The sequence below is a fragment of the Colobus angolensis genome, unplaced genomic scaffold, assembly GCF_000951035.1.
Source record: "Colobus angolensis palliatus isolate OR3802 unplaced genomic scaffold, Cang.pa_1.0 Scaffold63, whole genome shotgun sequence".
Taxonomy (NCBI): Eukaryota; Metazoa; Chordata; class Mammalia; order Primates; family Cercopithecidae; genus Colobus; species Colobus angolensis.
The window spans coordinates 8,978,101-8,995,594 of NW_012119932.1; the positions used below are offsets into that span (position 1 = coordinate 8,978,101).

The window sequence follows — 17,494 nt, forward strand, 5'->3', positions numbered from 1 at the left end:
CCGTCTCAAAAAAAAAAAAAAAAAGAAAAAGAAAAAGCCTAGATTGCCTTGAAGAGACTGTTGGTAGAAACACAGGTGTTAAAGGACATTCTACTGAGGGCTCAGAAAGAAAAAAGGAGGGATATAGAGAAAACTTTTAGCATCTTAGAGAGTAGATATATTGTCATGAACAGAGTATTGTTAGAAATATGAATGCTAAGGTACTTCTGGTGAGGTTTAACATGGAAATGAGGAACATATTATAGGAAACTGGAGGAAAGGTGATCCTTTCTATGAAATGGCAAAAATTTGGCTATACTGTGCTCTGCTGGATAGAAAGTAGAACTTGCAAGTAATGAACTGAGATATTTAGCTGAGGATGTTTCTAAGCAAAGTGTTGAAGGCACAGCCTGTTTCCTCCCTGCTATTTACAATAAAATGTGAGTGAAGGAAGTGAGATAAATTGAAAAAGGAATTTTTAAGCAAAAAGGAATTAGAACTTGAAGATTTGGCAAATTCTCAGGCTATCCATATTGCAAATGATAAGAAAGCAAGTTTGGAAGAGAAAACCAAGGTTGTGCTTTGTGAATCCAGTCAACCATCTCAGCAGAAGTACTGCTGGCCTGGACTGAAGGTGGCAGAGATAAGATGAAATGAAGAAACGCTGTTGGACTTTTAGGACTCTAGGGAGCAAATGGGTTGATAGAGCTATTTGGTTGCAAATGTGTTATCTTTCAGAAAAGAAAAAAATGACTTTGACAGTGGTTCCAAAGCCAGGGAGACTGGTGCTACATCCACAAACCCAGAGGTGCTCAACTTAAATCCATAGGGCAGAGCCATGACCATCCAAGGCTGAGGGGTTAGGGCCACTACCCTCACAGGCCTGGATGATGGGCTCAGAGGAATCAGCATCAAGACACAGAGGATTATTTTTAAACCTTAAAAGCTAACGGGATTTTCCTTCCTAGCTTTTGAACTTGCGTGGGACCCATGATTCCTCTTTCTCTTCCAAATTCTCCCTTTTGGAATGGTAATGCCTATCCTGCTCCACCATTGCATGTGGGAAGCAAGTAACTTTTTGTCCAGCTTCACAGGTTTGCAAATGGAAAGAAACTCTGACCCAGGTGGAATCATATCCCACGTCTTGCCTACAACTTGTTGGGATGATTTAGAGGGAAAGGTTTGGGATTTTGAGTTGATGATGTGTAGTTGAGATTTGGGACTTAGAATTGATGCTGGGATGATTAGGACTTTTGGAGGTGTTGAGATGAATGAGTCTATTTTGCACACCAAAAGAACATGAATGTTGGGAGGGTCAGAGAATGAAATCCTACAGGTTGAATTATATACCCCAAAACAGACATGTTTAAGTCCCAACCCCCAGTGTCTCTGAATGTGACCTTATTTGTAAATTGGGTGTTTACAAAGGTCATCAAGTGAAAATGGGGCATAAGGGGAGACTCGTATCCAATATGACTGGTGTCATTTTAAAAAGGGAAAATCTGGGGCCAGGCGTGGTGCCTCATGCCTGTAATTCCAGCACTTTGGGAGGCCAAGGTAGGCAGATCACAAGGTCAAGAGATTGAGACCATCCTTGCCAACATGGTGAAATCCCTTCTCTACTAAAAATACAAAAATAAGCTGGGCATGGGGGCACGCGCCTGTAGTCCCAGCTACTTGGGAGGTTGAGGCAAGAGAATTGCTTGAATCTGGGAGGCGGATGTTGAGGTGAGCCAAGATCGTGCCACTGCACTTCAGCTTGGGAGACAGAGCGAGACCCCGCCCCAAAAAAGAAAAAAAAGAAAGCAGGGATGGAAATCTGAAAACAGACATGCAGGTGGGGAAGACTAAGTGAGGAAACATAGGAAGAATGCCATGTGAAGACGAAGGCACAGATCAGAGTGATGCATCTACAGGTCAAGGAACACCAAAGATTGCCAGCAACTACCAGCAGCCAGGAGAGGGGCATGAACAGAGCCTTCCTTACATCTCTCACAAGGAACCAGCCTGCCCTCACCTTGATCTTAGACTTCTCACTTCCAGAACTTCTAGGTATTTCAGAATTTGAAACAAATGTCTGTTGTTTAAGCCACCAAGTTTGTGATACTTTGTTACAGCAGTCCTAGGAAGCTACTACAAGTAATAGGATTTAGGTTAGAAATATCACAGACACTTCTTCGAAAGACTCTTCATGCTGCAAAGAATGCAAGTTTGAGACCATAGTACAATTGGCTAAAGAAAAGGACACGTGGCCGGGCGCGGTGGCTCAAGCCTGTAATCCCAGCACTTTGGGAGGCCGACACGGGTGGATCACGAGGTCAGAAGATGGAGACCATCCTGGCTAACACGGTGAAACTCCGTCTCTACTGAAAAAATACAAAAAAATTAGCCGGGCGAGGTGGCGGGCGCCTGTAGTCCCAGCTACTCGGGAGGCTGAGGCAGGAGAATGGCGTAAACCCGGGAGGCGGAGCTTGCAGTGAGCTGAGATCTGGCCACTGCACTCCAGCCTGGGCGACAGAGGGAGACTCTGTCTCAAAAAAAAGAAGAAAAGAAAAGGACACGTGGGCATGGTGTAATTTCCCCATGAAATACTGAGTTAGGGTACTGCCCATAGACCTCTGTGTGCATCATAATAAACTGGCAATGAGAAGGACCCTCCTAGGAATGGGACCCATTAAGGATGAACTGAGTAAGCTCAGCCACATTGGGTTAAAAATTTTTGTTTGTGCAGCAAGCATTCTGGCCCTGAGATTTTTCAGAGAGGAAGCATGGTGGGTGGAAAGGATCAGATGAGAACTTGGGAAATGACTCTCTGCTCAGAAACATAAATCCTTTTACCAAACTCATGAAGTTAAAGTTTCCGTGCCCATCTTTCAAGGCTCTCCAAAATCTAGTATTAACGTTTCAACATATAATAACGCTCGGCTCTTTACGACAACTCAGTGAGCTCATATTACACGCCAGGCTAAGTGCTACAGGAAAGAATTTTATATATGACAACCCCACAACAACCCTCTGAGTAAGGTATCAACCCTACGGCAACGAAACTGATGTTGAAGGCTGAATTAATTTGCCCAAGATCCCATGGCTGGGAAGTGAAAGATGAATTCTAATCCAGGTCTTGTGAACTCCAAAACTCACGCCCCGAACCACTCTGCAATGCTGCCAACCCATTTCTCACCACTTGCTCCTTTCTCAGCAAGTAGGTCTTTGCCCACCCCTTAAATAATTCACTATGTCAACTCATTCCTCATATTCATCCTCCTCCTCTGGATGCCCTCCCACACCCATCTTTCTAAGCTCAGGGCAAATCAAGCTTTCCTTACGAGACTTTCTCTGATTACTCCAAAGCATAGTGCTTTTCTTTTTTTTTTTTTTTGAGATCTTGCTCAGTCGCCCAGGCTGGAGGGGATTTCAGCTCACTGCAAGCTCTGCCTCCCGGGTTTACGCCATTCTCCTGACTCAGCCTCCCGAGTAGCTGGGATTACAGGCGCCCGCCACCTCGCCCGGCTAGATTTTTGTATTTTTTAGTAGAGACAGGGTTTCATCGTGTTAGCCAGGATGGTGTCGATCTCCCGACCTCGTGATCCACCCGTCTCGGCCTCACAAAGTGCTGGGATTACAGGCTTGAGCCACTGCACCCAGCCAGCATAGTGCTTTTCTAATAAACCTGAGTCCATAAACCACATGTACTAAAAAGTTGTTGAGTTCAAGGCACTGTGGTGGGCTAACGGGGCAGGGTGGAAAGGGACAGGTAGGAAGGATGAATCAAAAAGGACCTCTCCCTTACTGTCAGTATTGAGGGTTTTTTTTTTCTTTTTTCTTTTTTTAATAGAAAGACAGGGTCTTGCTATGTTGCTGAAGCTGGTTTCAAACTCCTGGCCTCAAGTGATCCTCCCACCTCAGCCTCCCAAGTAAAGGAGACTACAGTCATGTATCACCATGCCCAGGTAATTTTTTTTTTAATTTCCTGTAGAGACAGGGTCTCGCTGTGTTGCCCAGGCTGGTCTCAAACTCCTGGTCTCAAGCAATCTTCTTGCCTCTGCCTTCCAAGTCTGTGCCCAGTCACTACTAAGTTTTTATGATGCTCTTCTCTGGGATAATAAAGGACTAGTGGTGGGCCACATAAAATTTGGTGATTTGTTGTACAGTGGTTTATATCACTTTCTAGTTTTTTCATGTACAACTATCTAGACTCCACAGTGGACTACAGAGTCCCTGAGGATGGAGGCAGTACCTGAGAACAAAGGCATGTACCTGCAGTAGCCTGGAAATAATGCTGGCTAACATGAAGAATTCGGGTAGGGAGGCTGGGCATGGTGGCTCATGTCTATAATTCAAACACTTTGGGAGGCTGAGGCAGGAGAATCTCTTGAACCCTAGGAGTCAGAGGTTGCAGCAAGCCAAGATCACACCACTGCACTCTAGCCTGGATGACAGAGCCAGACTCTGTCTCAAAAAAAAAAAAAAAAGGAGTATTTAAGATCTAGTAAAAATTGTAATAACTCATAATTTCAAGATAGTGAAGATCATAAACCATATACTGAAGTCTCTCCTACAACTGTTGTGTCGTATGAAAAGATCTGTGATATATGGTCTGAAAAGCTCTATGTAATAAAGTTACAGGTCCTACTAATACTACTGTGGTTTGTTACCAACATCCACATCACAAAAGATTGGTAGCTTTCAATTAGAGGTTAATGAAAGAATAATGTAAATTGTTTCTCATCCAAGTTCAAGAACTTCATGATGCTAGAGAATGTCCAACACATAGTAGGAATTCAATAAATACTAAATGAACGGACTCATTAGTAATTAAATAACAACCCAAGTTTATGTTTTATTTAACCAGAAGTTACATTAACCTGTGTTTCAAAATCTTGACTAGGATATGCTTATACATATACACACACACACACACACACACACACACACACACACATACACACATACACACACACACATATATATACATATATATATATACACAAAATATATAGATATATATTTTGAGATGGAGTCTCGCTCTGCCACCCAGGCTGGAGTGCAGTGGCTGATCTTGGCTCACTGCAACCTCTGCCTCTCAGGTTCAAGCGATTCTCCTGCCTCAGCCTCCTGAGTAGCTGGGATTACAGGTGCATGTCACCATGCCCAGTTAATTTTTGTATTTTTAGTAGAGGCGGGGTTTCACCATGTTGGTCAGGCTAGTCTCAAACTCCTGACCTCATGATCCACCCGCCTCGGCCTCCCAAAGTGCTGGGATTACAGGCATGAGCCACCATGCCCAGCTGGATATGCTTATAATTTATTGAGTATTATGGATCAAATGGTGTCTCCTCAAAAAGATATGTTGAAATCCCAAATTCCAGTACTTCAGAATGTGATCTTATTTGGAAATAAGATCTTTATGAAGATAATCAAGTTAAAATAAGATCATTAAGGTGGGTCCTAATCCAATATGACTGGTGTTCTTATAAAAATGGGGAAATTTGGTGACAGAGTTGCACAGAGGGAAGACTATGTGAAGAAACCCATGATGCATACCATGTGATGATGAAGTCAGAAATCAGAGTGATGCATTTACAAGCCAAGGAACATCAAAGATTGCCAAAAACACACCAGAAGCAAGAAGAAAGACATGGAACAAATTCTTTCTCATATCCCTCAGAAAGAAGCAATCCTACCAATATCTTGATTTCAGTGTTTTCACCTCCGGAATTTTGAGGCAATAAATTTCTGTTGTTCAAGCCATCCAGTTGGTGGTACTTTGTTATGGCATTTCTAGGAAACTTACACTAATTTTGCGACTGGAATGTGGAATGCTGCTGTAACAAACACCTAAAGATGTAGAAGTGGCTTTGGAATTGAGTAATGAGTAGAGACTGGACGAGTTGTGAGATGCATGATAGAAAAAGCCTAGATTGGCCGGGCGCGGTGGCTCAAGCCTGTAATCCCAGCACTTTGGGAGGCCGAGACGGGCGGATCACGAGGTCAGGAGATCGAGACCATCCTGGCGGTCAGGAGATCGAGACCATCCTGGCTAACATGGTGAAACCCCGTCTCTACTAAAAAAAAAAAAACTAGCCGGGCGAGGTGGCGGGCGCCTGTAGTCCCAGCCACTCGGGAGGCTGAGGCAGGAGAATGGCGTAAACCCGGGAGGCGGAGCTTGCAGTGAGCTGAGATCCGGCCACTGCGCTCCAGCCTGGGCGACAGAGGGAGACTCCGTCTCAAAAAAAAAAAAAAAAAGAAGAGAATTACCCTATTGACAAGGATTGGGAGGGAACGCGTGGGGAGAAAAGAAGCAAAAGGTAAGAAGACCAGTGGGTAAAGGTTGCCAGAGTCCAAGCGTTAGTTAATGAAATGGTCTTCATTTTTCCTTGAACAGAAATGATCAGGACAAATCAGGTCTGACACTGGATTTGAATATATGAAAATTTGGGGGACCACATCAGAAACTGAAGTTTTGATGGTCTGGAAATAAGGGCCTAACTGCGATGAGAGAAACAGTCATGGAGAACAAGGAGCTGATGCAAGAGAGAGGAAAAGGAAGAATTACTGGAATGTGGTGACTTCCTGCATAGGATGAGGAGAGAAAAGAAAAAGTAAATATACTCCTGCTGGTTTACTGTGTGATATGGCTTGACTGGGTCTCCACCCAAATCTCATCTTGAATTGTAGCTCCCAGAATTCCCATATGTCATGGGAGGGACCAGGTGGGAGGTAATTGAATCATGGGGTGGGTCTTTCCTGTGCTGTTGTTGTGATAGTGAGTAAGTCTCACAGATCTGACAGTTTTATAAAGGGGAGTTCCCCTGCACGTGCACTCTTGCCTGCTGCCATGTAAGACATGACTTTGTTCCTTATTTGCCTTCAGCCATTATTGTGAGGCCTCCCCAGTGATGTGAACTGTGAGTCCATCAAACCTCTTTCCTTTGTAAATTACCCAGTCTCAGGTATGTCTTTATTACCAGCATGAGAACAGACTAATACACTGGATTTAGTAGGGCAAGGAAGATAAAGCCTGGAGTCAACTATGACAAAATTATTGATCTTTTTCATGTATAATGCCCAAGACCAAACTGTAAAGGAAATATGGAGAGCTTAAACTATGTGAAAAATAAAAATTCCCCATATCAAAAACACAAAAGTAAAATTAAAAGACTAATGATAACTCTGAAATGTATGCTACATCAAATTCAGCATCCTTATTGCTTGATGATCTTGTGCAATTAAAACAAATGAACATCCTTAATGTTTATAGAACTCATAAATCTGTAGCAAAAAAAAAGGACATACCAACAGAAAAAGAGATCAAGGACAAAAATACATGATTTTTAGAAAATACAAATAGCCAATAAATCTATGAGAAAATGTTAAACACGATAGATAATAGATTCACTAACAGAAACTGGAATGTTCTGAGAAGTAAACTGGTAAGCAGCAGTGTGTAGTTAATGGGGTCTTACCAATTAATGATCTCTCAGAGGTGCTGAAAAGTGAGCTGCATTTCCTTCAGGTTAGCCCGTGTGTCCAGGAGTGCACAGATGTCACTAATGCTGTGTGTTTCAGTTGTGGGGGCCAACGCGGAGCAATAAGGTGCTCAAGGCTCCCTTGGGGCAGTCTTGGCTCAACTACCCATTGGCTCTGTGATCTTCTAACTCCTGTGCCTCAATCTCCTCATTTGTAAAGCGGAGACTATCATTGTTCTTGCATATCAAGATTAGAAAATCAACTAAAATAATACAATGTGTTTAAAATTATGCTTGATACATAGCACTTGCTCAATAAATATTTGTTCTTACTTTACTGCAACTACAACAGCTACTACTACTGTGATCACCACCACCACTACCTAAAGCAGATCAACAGCAAAATCTCATGGAATATATCAAAAACTTAAGCCGGGTAAAATGTTGCTCAAAATGGTCGGGTCTTTCAAACTTGCCCTGGCCAGGATTCCTGACATGTTCATAGTCTGAATTAATCGTACTCCAAAAGACTCAAACGAATGCCCGAAATATAGCTCTAGGTCCCAAGACAGTCTGGGAATCTCCACAAATATTCTAGGATTATCCTGCTGCCAATGTACCTTCTCAATGAAGATCTGCTCCCGTTTCAGGCTAGCCTGGTATGTAGCTCAGTGTTATCACAGATTTACTGATATTCCAGGAAAAGAACCCTCTTATTTCCTGGAATACACAGTTTGGTGTGTATATAAATAGCTTTCTTCATTCCCCCAAGCATCTCCCTTGTTGATTATGAATTTTGGCAGGCATCCCTAGAATGGAGCCATAATTCCAGAAAAATCAGGAAGTGTTAACGAGAGAAGGGAAAGTACTGGATTAAAGTTCAGCCTCCAGTACACTTTAAGCTCTCTGAAATTGTCTCCTCCCTCGCAAAATGGGAATTATGTCTGCTTGGTCAACTTCACAACACTGACATGAAGGCCTAGTGAGAAAATGAAATGAAAAATGTAACACAATAAAACATAAATATGACATAAAATAAAACATAATAACTCTGTGAATGTAAAACATGTCTGAGATACTAATGATCTCACCCTATTGGTGTTCATTCTTCTCAAAGAATAAAAGAAACCTGCAAAATTCTCCAAAATTGAGGAATATTACTGACAGCATATATTTTCCTTCAGTTTTATTGTCACTTCTACCACTTTTCAGAGTCATTCCGGAGATTTAACATGATCACATTTTTAATGAAAACAGTAAATTCAGTCTGAGGTCATAACACTTATATTCATTGAATGATTACTACAGACCAGTTGCTACGCTAGGAACTTTACATGCATGATCTTAGGAAGTTTCTTGAAACAACACTCCAAAAAAGAAACTTAAGTTGTCTCTGTTTTGCTCATGAAAAAATTAAGGCTCAAAGAATTCAAATAACTCACATAAGGTTTCATGGTCAATGTCAAAGCTAGGATTTGAATCCAGGCCAGTTTTCTTTTACATATATTCCTGGGCACACCCTTTGCTGACTGATGACTCACTCCCTCCTGAAGACCAGCCTCACAGGGCTCATGACACCAGCCTGGACCTTCAGGGAAGCCTCTCAGATAAGCCTCATCAACATCAAATCATGAATGTTCAGGGTCTATGAAATTGCACATAAACAACTATTTGACTATTCCTCAAAAATACTTCATACGCTCAAACCTTACTTTCTCTAGTAGCAATTATTTTTGCATTATCTTCATGTAGCAAACAAGATATGATGCTCCATATATTACCCCATGTATTATAAGAGCCAAATACACCTCTGGGTGAAATGTATGTTAATGACATTAAAAGCACTGCATTTTCTGGCTGGACATGGCGGCTCACGCCTGTAATCCCAGCACTCTGGGAGACCAAAGTGGGCGGATCACTTGGGGTCAGGAGTTGGAGACCAGCCTGGCTAACATGGTGAAACTCTGTCTCTACTAAAAATAAAAAAATTAGCCAGGCATGGTGTCACACGACTATAATCCCAGTTACTCGGGAGGCTGAGATGAGACAACAGCTTGAACCCCGGAGGTGGAGGTTGCAGTGAGCTGAGATTGTGACACTGCATTCAGCCTGGGCAACAGAGTGAGACTCTGTCTCAAAACAAAAAACAAACAAACAAAAAAACAAAAAAACACATTGCATTTCTCTTGAAACACACTTGGCATTCAAAGTCAGAAAAAATAAAGGAAAAGAAAGTTGCATGAGATAGAGAAAATTGCAGGGAATTAGACAGACCCAGGCTCACAAATCCTAGCTTCCCCATTATGTAGCTTTTTTTTTTTTTGAGACAGGATTTTCCTCTGTCACCCAGGCTAGAGTGCAGTGGCATGATCTCAACACACTGCAGCCTTAATCTCCCGGGCTCAAGTGATCCTCCCCTTTAGCTCCCAGAGCAGCTGAGACTACAGGCACGCATCACCATACCTAGTTAATTTTGTAATTTCTTTGTAGAGATAGGGTCTCACTACATTGCCCAGGCTTGTCTTGAACTCCTGCGCTCAAGTGATCCTCACACCTCAACCACTCAAAGTCTTGGAATTACAGGCATGAGCTACCATGCCTGGCTCCACCTGCTAGCTTTATCAATTGACAAAGTTAATTACTTCAAGTTCCAGTGTCTTTGTCTGTAAAATGAGAACACTAGCGTCTACACTTCACTGAGCTGTTGTAAAGTTTAAACTCCATAGTACAGAAGGTGTAAAGCTCCTAGAACAGTGCTCAGTAGCTATTGCTTCTCTTCTGTGCCAGTAAAAGATAAGTATATGATAATGCTCACAAATGTGGCCAGAAGGAAACAGTTTCAGTTTCACTGAAATTACAGATAACCTGTCCACTGTCTAAACACTATTGAAAACACCTGTAGCCAGCCACACCCGCAAACAGAAACTAAAGACTGGAAGTGTATTTCCCAAAAGAAATCACTGAGAGATATAGTTATGACAAAACACTTTAGCACAGGGGAGGTATCTGAGCCAGATGTACGAAATGAAATCTGAGCAGACACCAGAGGTGACTAATATACCACGTGCACTGAGGGGCAAAAACGAAAGCTTACTCTGTTCCTTAATCTCAATTGCCCCAGGAGAATGGGACCTTGTCCTTCAAAGAGGCAGTCTGGGACAGTGGCTAGAAGTACCCATTATGGAGTCAGATAGACCTAGGTCCAAAGTCTGCCTCTTCCACTCTCTCTAGTTCACTGACTTCGGGAGAGTTGCTGAACCTCTCCGATCGGCAATTTTCTCTTGGGAATAATAACGATAAACTCATAAACATTCTACTTTAGGCCAGGCACAGTGGCTCATGCCTATAATCCCAGCACTTTGGGAGGCTGAGGCAGGCAGATCACTTGAGGTCAGGAGTTCAAGACCAGCCTGGCCAACATGGGGAAAACCTGTCTCTAAAACACAAAAACAAAAACAAACAAACAAACAAACAAATTACTCAAGTGTGGTCGTGCACACCTGTAATCACCGCTACTCAGAAGCCTGAGGCAAGAGAGTCTTGTGAACCTGGGAGGCAGAGGTTGCAGTGAGACGAGATCGCTCTTCTGCACTCCAGCCTGAGCAACAGAGCTAGACTCCATCTCAAAAAAAAAAAAAAAAAAAGGCTTCTTTATAAGGTGAAGCAGATATTTCTCTCTTTTTGTTTTTCAGAGTTGGGGGTCTCAGTCTGTCACCCAGGCTGGAGTGCAGTGAGTGGCACAACCATAGATCACTGAAGGCTCAAACTCCTGGGCTCAAGCCATCCTCTTGAATAGCTGGGACTACAGGCATGCACCACCATGTCCTGCTGATTCTGTAATGTTTTGTAGAGTCGAGGTCTCACTATGTTGCCCAGGCTGGTCTCTAACTCTGGGCTTCAATCAGTCCTCCCACCCTGACCTCCCAAAGTGTTGGGATTACAGGTGCAAGCCACTGCGCCTGGCCTATGAAGTACATATTTCTGTACCACCTCATATCAGTACTTACATGGCACATAATCAATGACCTGTAAAGAATCAATTATAGCCTAATAACAACAGTAAGTTATATGTGAAGGTTTGCTGCCTAAATGACATTCAGAATCTAGAATCCTAGAGATTTGAGTCAATGTGAAAACAAAAAACGAAAACACAAAAAAACCCAAGAGCTTCTTCCTGGGCCATGGCGGGCCAGTTTCCCATTGGTTTATTCCTGTTGTCAGTTGAACTTTCCACCATTCCTTTAAAAGTTCCAACCCAGACAGGAGTCTTGGATGATCAAAGCCATCCCTACAGGGTGTGAGAGGTGGAGGGTCAAGCCCAGCTCTAAGCTACCTCTTTGGTGACCCTGGGGCTCTGGTCAAGGTTTGGAAAGCCCCTAAACCCTGCTGATAAAAGCAGTGCCAACAACAAAATGCTTTATTTCTGGAAACCCCTTAAGACCCCTGCTCGCAGGGAAATGAAAGTCTCCTGGCAAAGTTCCCAGAAGCGGCCACATCCAGGATTTGTACCTAAAGAGAGCACCATGAACTTCACATGTCAGCCCTCCGTCAGCATCCTCCCAGCCTCAGCAATGATATTTCTAGCTCTCTTGCAGAGTCCATTATTCTTACATTTCTGCCCTTGCATATGTGCAAATTCCCAGTGCCTCACTTTTCACATGTATTCTATGTTGTTCGCTTTCAAAATAAAATATCAGCCAGGAGCAGTGGCTCATGCCTGTTATCCCAGCACTTTGGGAGGCCGAGGCAGGCAGATCACCTGAGGTCAGGAGTTCAAGGCCACCGTGGCCAACATGGTGAAACCCTGTCTGTACTAAAAATAAAAATAAAATAAAATAAGCCAGGAGTGGTGGCAGACCCCTGTAATCCCAGCTACTCAGGAGGCTGAGGCAGGAGAATCACTTGAACCCAGGAGGCAGAGGTAGCAGTGAGCTGAGATTGCGCCACTGCACTCCAGCCTGGACAGTAAGAGTGAAACTCTGTCAAATAAATAAATAAATAAAACATCAGTATGAAAGAAAAATTAACTTATCAAAGAAAACAGAGACGTCCAAGATGAGTAAGAATCAGATCTGAAGATCTAAAAGGAAAAACACATTGACATCAGAGACTGTTTTGTTCTCAATACTCTTAATGTGGATCAGTACACCCATTAGCTTATCTGCTAGTTAAATCAACATTACACCCTGATTTATTTAAAATATCTCTGTATTGTTATTGAAGTACTTTCCTCCCCTACAAGGGTAATAGAATTTACCAACATAGTAAATTATTTATTTTTAAAGTCTAAGTAGGCCAACTTTGGTGGCTCACGCCTGTAATCTCAGCACTTTGGGAGGCCAAGACGAGTGAACTGTTTGAGCCCAGGAGTTTGGAACCAGTCTGAGCAACATGGCAAAACCTCATCTTTATAAAAAACAAACAAAAAAAATTAGCCAGGTGTGGTGGTGCACACCTGTAGTCCTAGCTACTCAGGAGGTCGAGGTGGGAGGATCACCTGAGCCCCCTGGGGATGTCGAGGCTGCAGCGAGCAATGATCAAGCCATTGCACTCCAACCTGGGCAACAGAGCCACATCCTGTCTCAAAATAAATAAATAAGTAAATAAAAAGTCTAAAGGAACCAGTTGCTTTAAAAATCTTAGTTAATGGTCAAAGTATGCCTTAGGTCTGCAAAATGCAATGTCAATAATTAAAAATAGACTTACTTTCAGTTTTATGCAAAATTAAAATTCTACATTACCATCTTCTGATTATGACTTGTGTAAGCTCACTCTGATGAGTTTATGTAGTCTAGTGTACAGGAGAATTAGGTCCAACATTTACTACTGAGAATAGCACGAACTGGCATAAACTCCAGTCTTACTAACCCATCTCATGTGCTATTATCACTCAGTATAAATGACTGTAGAAAAATTTTAGAAGATACCATAATATCCATACATTTACAGAAGCAGTAATTGTAGTCTCCCATTAATGTCACATTCTATCCTTATGCTCTGCTCACATCCTTACCCACATATGTTAGAACATACCTTTCAGCAATACTTATACACTGTTAGTGGGAGTCTAAATTACTGTAACCATTGTGGAAGACAGTGTAGTGATTCCTCAAAGACCTAAAGACAGAAATACCATTTGACCCAGCAATTTCCGTACTGTGTATATACCCAGAGAAATATAAATCATTCTATTATACAGACAGATGCACCTGTACATTCATTGCAGTACTATTCACAATGGCAAAGACATGAAATCGACCTAAATGTTCATCAGTGATAGAAGAATGGATAAAGAAAATGTGGTATATATACTCCATCGAATACTATGCAACCATGAAAAAAAACAAGATCACGTCCTTTGCAGGGACATGGATGGAGCTGGAGGCCATTATCTTTAGCAAACTAATGCAGGAACAGAAAGCCAAATACCCCATGTTCTCATTTATAAGTGGGAGCTAAATGATGAGAACTCATGCACACACAGAGGGGAACAACACACACCAGGGCCTTTCAGAGGGTGAATGGTGGGAGAAGGGAGAGGATCGGGAAAAACAACTGATAGGTGCTAGGCTTAATACCTGGGTGATGAAATAATCTGTACAACAAACCTCCATGACATAAGTTTACCTGTGTAACAAACCTGCACTTAAAAGTTAAAAGTTAACAGACAAACAAACAAACGTATCTTTGAAAGCATCACGGGGATTCTCTGCTAAAGAATTCTTTTATGGGCTGGGCATGGTGGCTCACTCCTGTAATCCTAGCACTTTGGGAGGCCGAGGTGGGTGGATCATTTGAAGTCAGGAGTTCGAGACCAGCCTGGCCAACATGGAAACCCCGTCTCTACTAAAAGTACAAAAATTAGCTGAGCGTGGTAGTGCATGCCTGGGAAAGAATCTGTGCAAACAAACCCCTAATGACACAAGTTAACCTATGTAACAAACCTGCACTTGTGCCCCTGAACTTAAAATAAAAGTTAAAACAAACAACAAACAAACAAACATATCTTTGAAAGCATCACAGGGATTCCCTACTAAAGAATTCTTTTATGGGCCAGGCATGGTGGCTCACTCCTGTAATCCTAGCACTTTGGGAGCCTGAGGCAGGCAGATCACTTGAGGTCAGGAGTTCAAGACCAGCCTGACCAACATAGCGAAAACCCATCTCTATTAAAAATACAAAAATAAGCTGGGTGTGGTGGTGCGCGACTATAATCCCAGCTACTCAGGAGGCTGAGGCAGGAGAATCACTTGAACCAGGGAGGCGGAGGTTGCAGTGAGCCAAGATTGCCCTACTGCACTCCAGCCTAGGTGACACAGCAAAACTCCATATCAAAAAAAAAATTCTTTTACTTACCATCCTTTAATTTTTCTGTAAATATAACGTTTCTTGTGCAGGAGAACTTTTACAGGAACCCAGATCAGTAGAGTCACTAATGCAACATAGGCAATAGAACAGGAGACAATCAGCCAGTAGGGTGTGTTGTCAGATCTAGCCGTTGCTCCTTGGTAGGCGGTGGCAAACTGTTCCATGATCACGAGTGTGGGGATGGAGAAAGCGGCAAACTCTAGGAGCTCAAAAACCACGAACTTAATGAGCCTTCCAGAAGCCATCCCGAGGAAAGGCAAGCTGCCAAGGACCTGGGACTCCCTCTTTGACTGTGGGCAGCATACAGACCCACAGATACTGAACTGGGATCAAATTCCTTGTCCTCGGATCGCTAACCAGTGACTTTTTATTCTTTTATTGACCCTCACATGGTTCAATGATCTCCTAACTTAACAACCGTGGTCTCTTAAAGGAACAGGGCCATTGTGGAAGTGATCACTCAACATATTTGCACATCCATTATTAGAAGTCAAATGAACTTTAGAGCATGCCTCGAAGCATAGGTAAAAGCAGGGTTTTAAAAAGGTGTTTATTGCTAATATTAGCACAAAACCATTTGTGTAATAGTCAACTCTTGTTAAGTAAAACTGCTGGAATAATATAATTTTAGAGTTAAAGGGGAATAGTTAGAATCCAACTCTCTATTTTCACATAAAAGCAAATTCAGGCAAAGGGAGATACTCAAACCTAAGTCTTCATCTTGGAAAACCACCCCTCCCTTTCAAGTGCTTGAAAAGGGAGTTTGAATTCACTTTATCAATTTTCTAACCAGAATTCTCCCTAATACTTAAGATATTCATTCATTATTGTGCATTAGTTGCCATATAACACAAATTAATGCTATTTTTGTTTTGCTGCCCAGCAAACTGAAATGGTGACATTAGAAGCCTGTTATCAGGATTTACACACTAACAGCTATCTGTGACTGGCTTAAACACATATCAAATATTTAAAGGATGACAATTGTCTCCATGAATATCCTTCCTTCGAAAAACATACTTAAGACCGGGCACGGTGGCTCACCCCTGTAATTCCAGCACTTTGGGAGGCTGAAGTGGGCAGATCACCTGAGGTCAGGAGTTCAAGATCAGCCTGGCCAACATGGTGAAATCCTGTCTCTACTAAAAAATACAAAAATTAAGGCCAGACACAGTGGCTCACGCCTGTAATCCCAACACTCTGGGAGGCTGAGGCAGGCAGATCACCTGAGGTCAGGAGTTCGAGATCAGCCTGACCAACATGGTGAAACCCCATCTGTACAAAAAAAAAAATAGACAGGTGTGGTGGTGCATGCCTGTAATCCCAGCTACTTGGGAGGCTGAGGCAGGAGAATCACTTCAACCTAGGAGGCTGAGGTTGCAATGAGCCGAGATCATGCCACTGCACGCCAGTCTGGGTGACAGAGCAAGACACCTCCTCAAAAAAAAAAAAAAACCATATTTGAGCACTTACAATGAGCATTTTAGTATGTGTTAGGGTATGAAGATGAATGAATGACAGAAGTTCCTGTTCTGAAAGTGCCTGAGGTCCAATGGAGGAGATAAACTGAGGAACCACAACAAAAATAACTGAGGTCAGAAGACTGTAAACGAAGTGCTGCAGGGACACAGGGGAACTTCACCTTGCTTCACCTTTGGGTTGTGGGAAGAGGATGGGCACATAAGCATGGTCACGATGGACAGGGGCACTGTGGTGTCGGTGACATTTCAGACACAGCCAAGGAGGCTGCAGTGGTTAGTGAGAATCTGGTGTGGCACAGCAGGAAACAGGAGGAGGCAATGTTAGCAAAATAGTTTGGGGGGTCAGGTGCGGTGGCTCATACCTGTAACCCCAGCACTTAAGGAGGCCAAGGGGGGTTGATAGCTTGAGGAGGCCAGGAGTTTGAGACCAGCCTGAGCAACATGGTAAAACCTCTTCTCTACAAAGAATACAAAAAATTAGCCAGGCACAGGGTCGCATGCCTACGGTCTCAGTGACTACAGTGGCTGAGGTGGGAGGACTGCTTGAGCCTGGGAGGTTGAAGTTGCAGTGAACTGTGATCATGCCACAGCACTCCAGCCTGAGCAACAGAGCAAGACCCTACCTCAAAACAACAGCAATAACACAGGTGCGGTAAGAATGCCGTGTCCCATTAAGGATTTGTGGGGGGCGGGGGTGTAGCCAGCAGTGAAAAAGCAAAGTTTTCTGAACACAGCAGTCCTTCGGTCATCTGGAAAGGAGGCTCGATGCTGATGTGGAGAAAGGACAGAGCAGTGCTACCCTGGAGGCAGGAGGCCAACTGGGAACCAGAGAGGAGCCTGGGCTAGAGGTAAGAGCCCCCCAGCCAACACAAATGGAGCAGGAGTGATGAAGGGGGCGTCACACCAGCAGACATTGAGCCCCGTCCATTCTGTGGCCTTCCCTATGCCTGCTGTCACACTGATGCAGACCCGTATTTCTCTAGGCTTCTCTCTCTCAAGGTCCCTGGCAGAAGGGGCCCTGGGCTGCTGGAGTTCCAGGGTGCGTCAGAGGCTCCTGGTGTGGCTCTGAGGATTGACGCTTTCTGCCCTCCCACTGCCAGACAATTAGTCAGCTGGTTCTTCAAGCCATCTAGTTATTTTATTTGAACTTGGATTTTGAACCCATTGAAGTTTAGCAGAAATTCTTTCAAGCCAAAG

General features: G+C 43.2%; 1 protein-coding gene across 1 annotated transcript in view; it reads right to left on the reverse strand.

The window, feature by feature from the left end:
- The window catches only part of TMEM236 (transmembrane protein 236), a 46,044-nt gene extending 30,983 nt beyond the window's left edge, over positions 1-15,061 (reverse strand). Inside the window, exon 1 of the mRNA XM_011963886.1 lies at positions 14,805-15,061. Within this exon, the coding sequence (XP_011819276.1) occupies positions 14,805-15,061 (257 nt within the window). The remainder of the gene's footprint in view (positions 1-14,804) is intronic.
- Between the last annotated feature and the right edge of the window lie 2,433 nt (positions 15,062-17,494).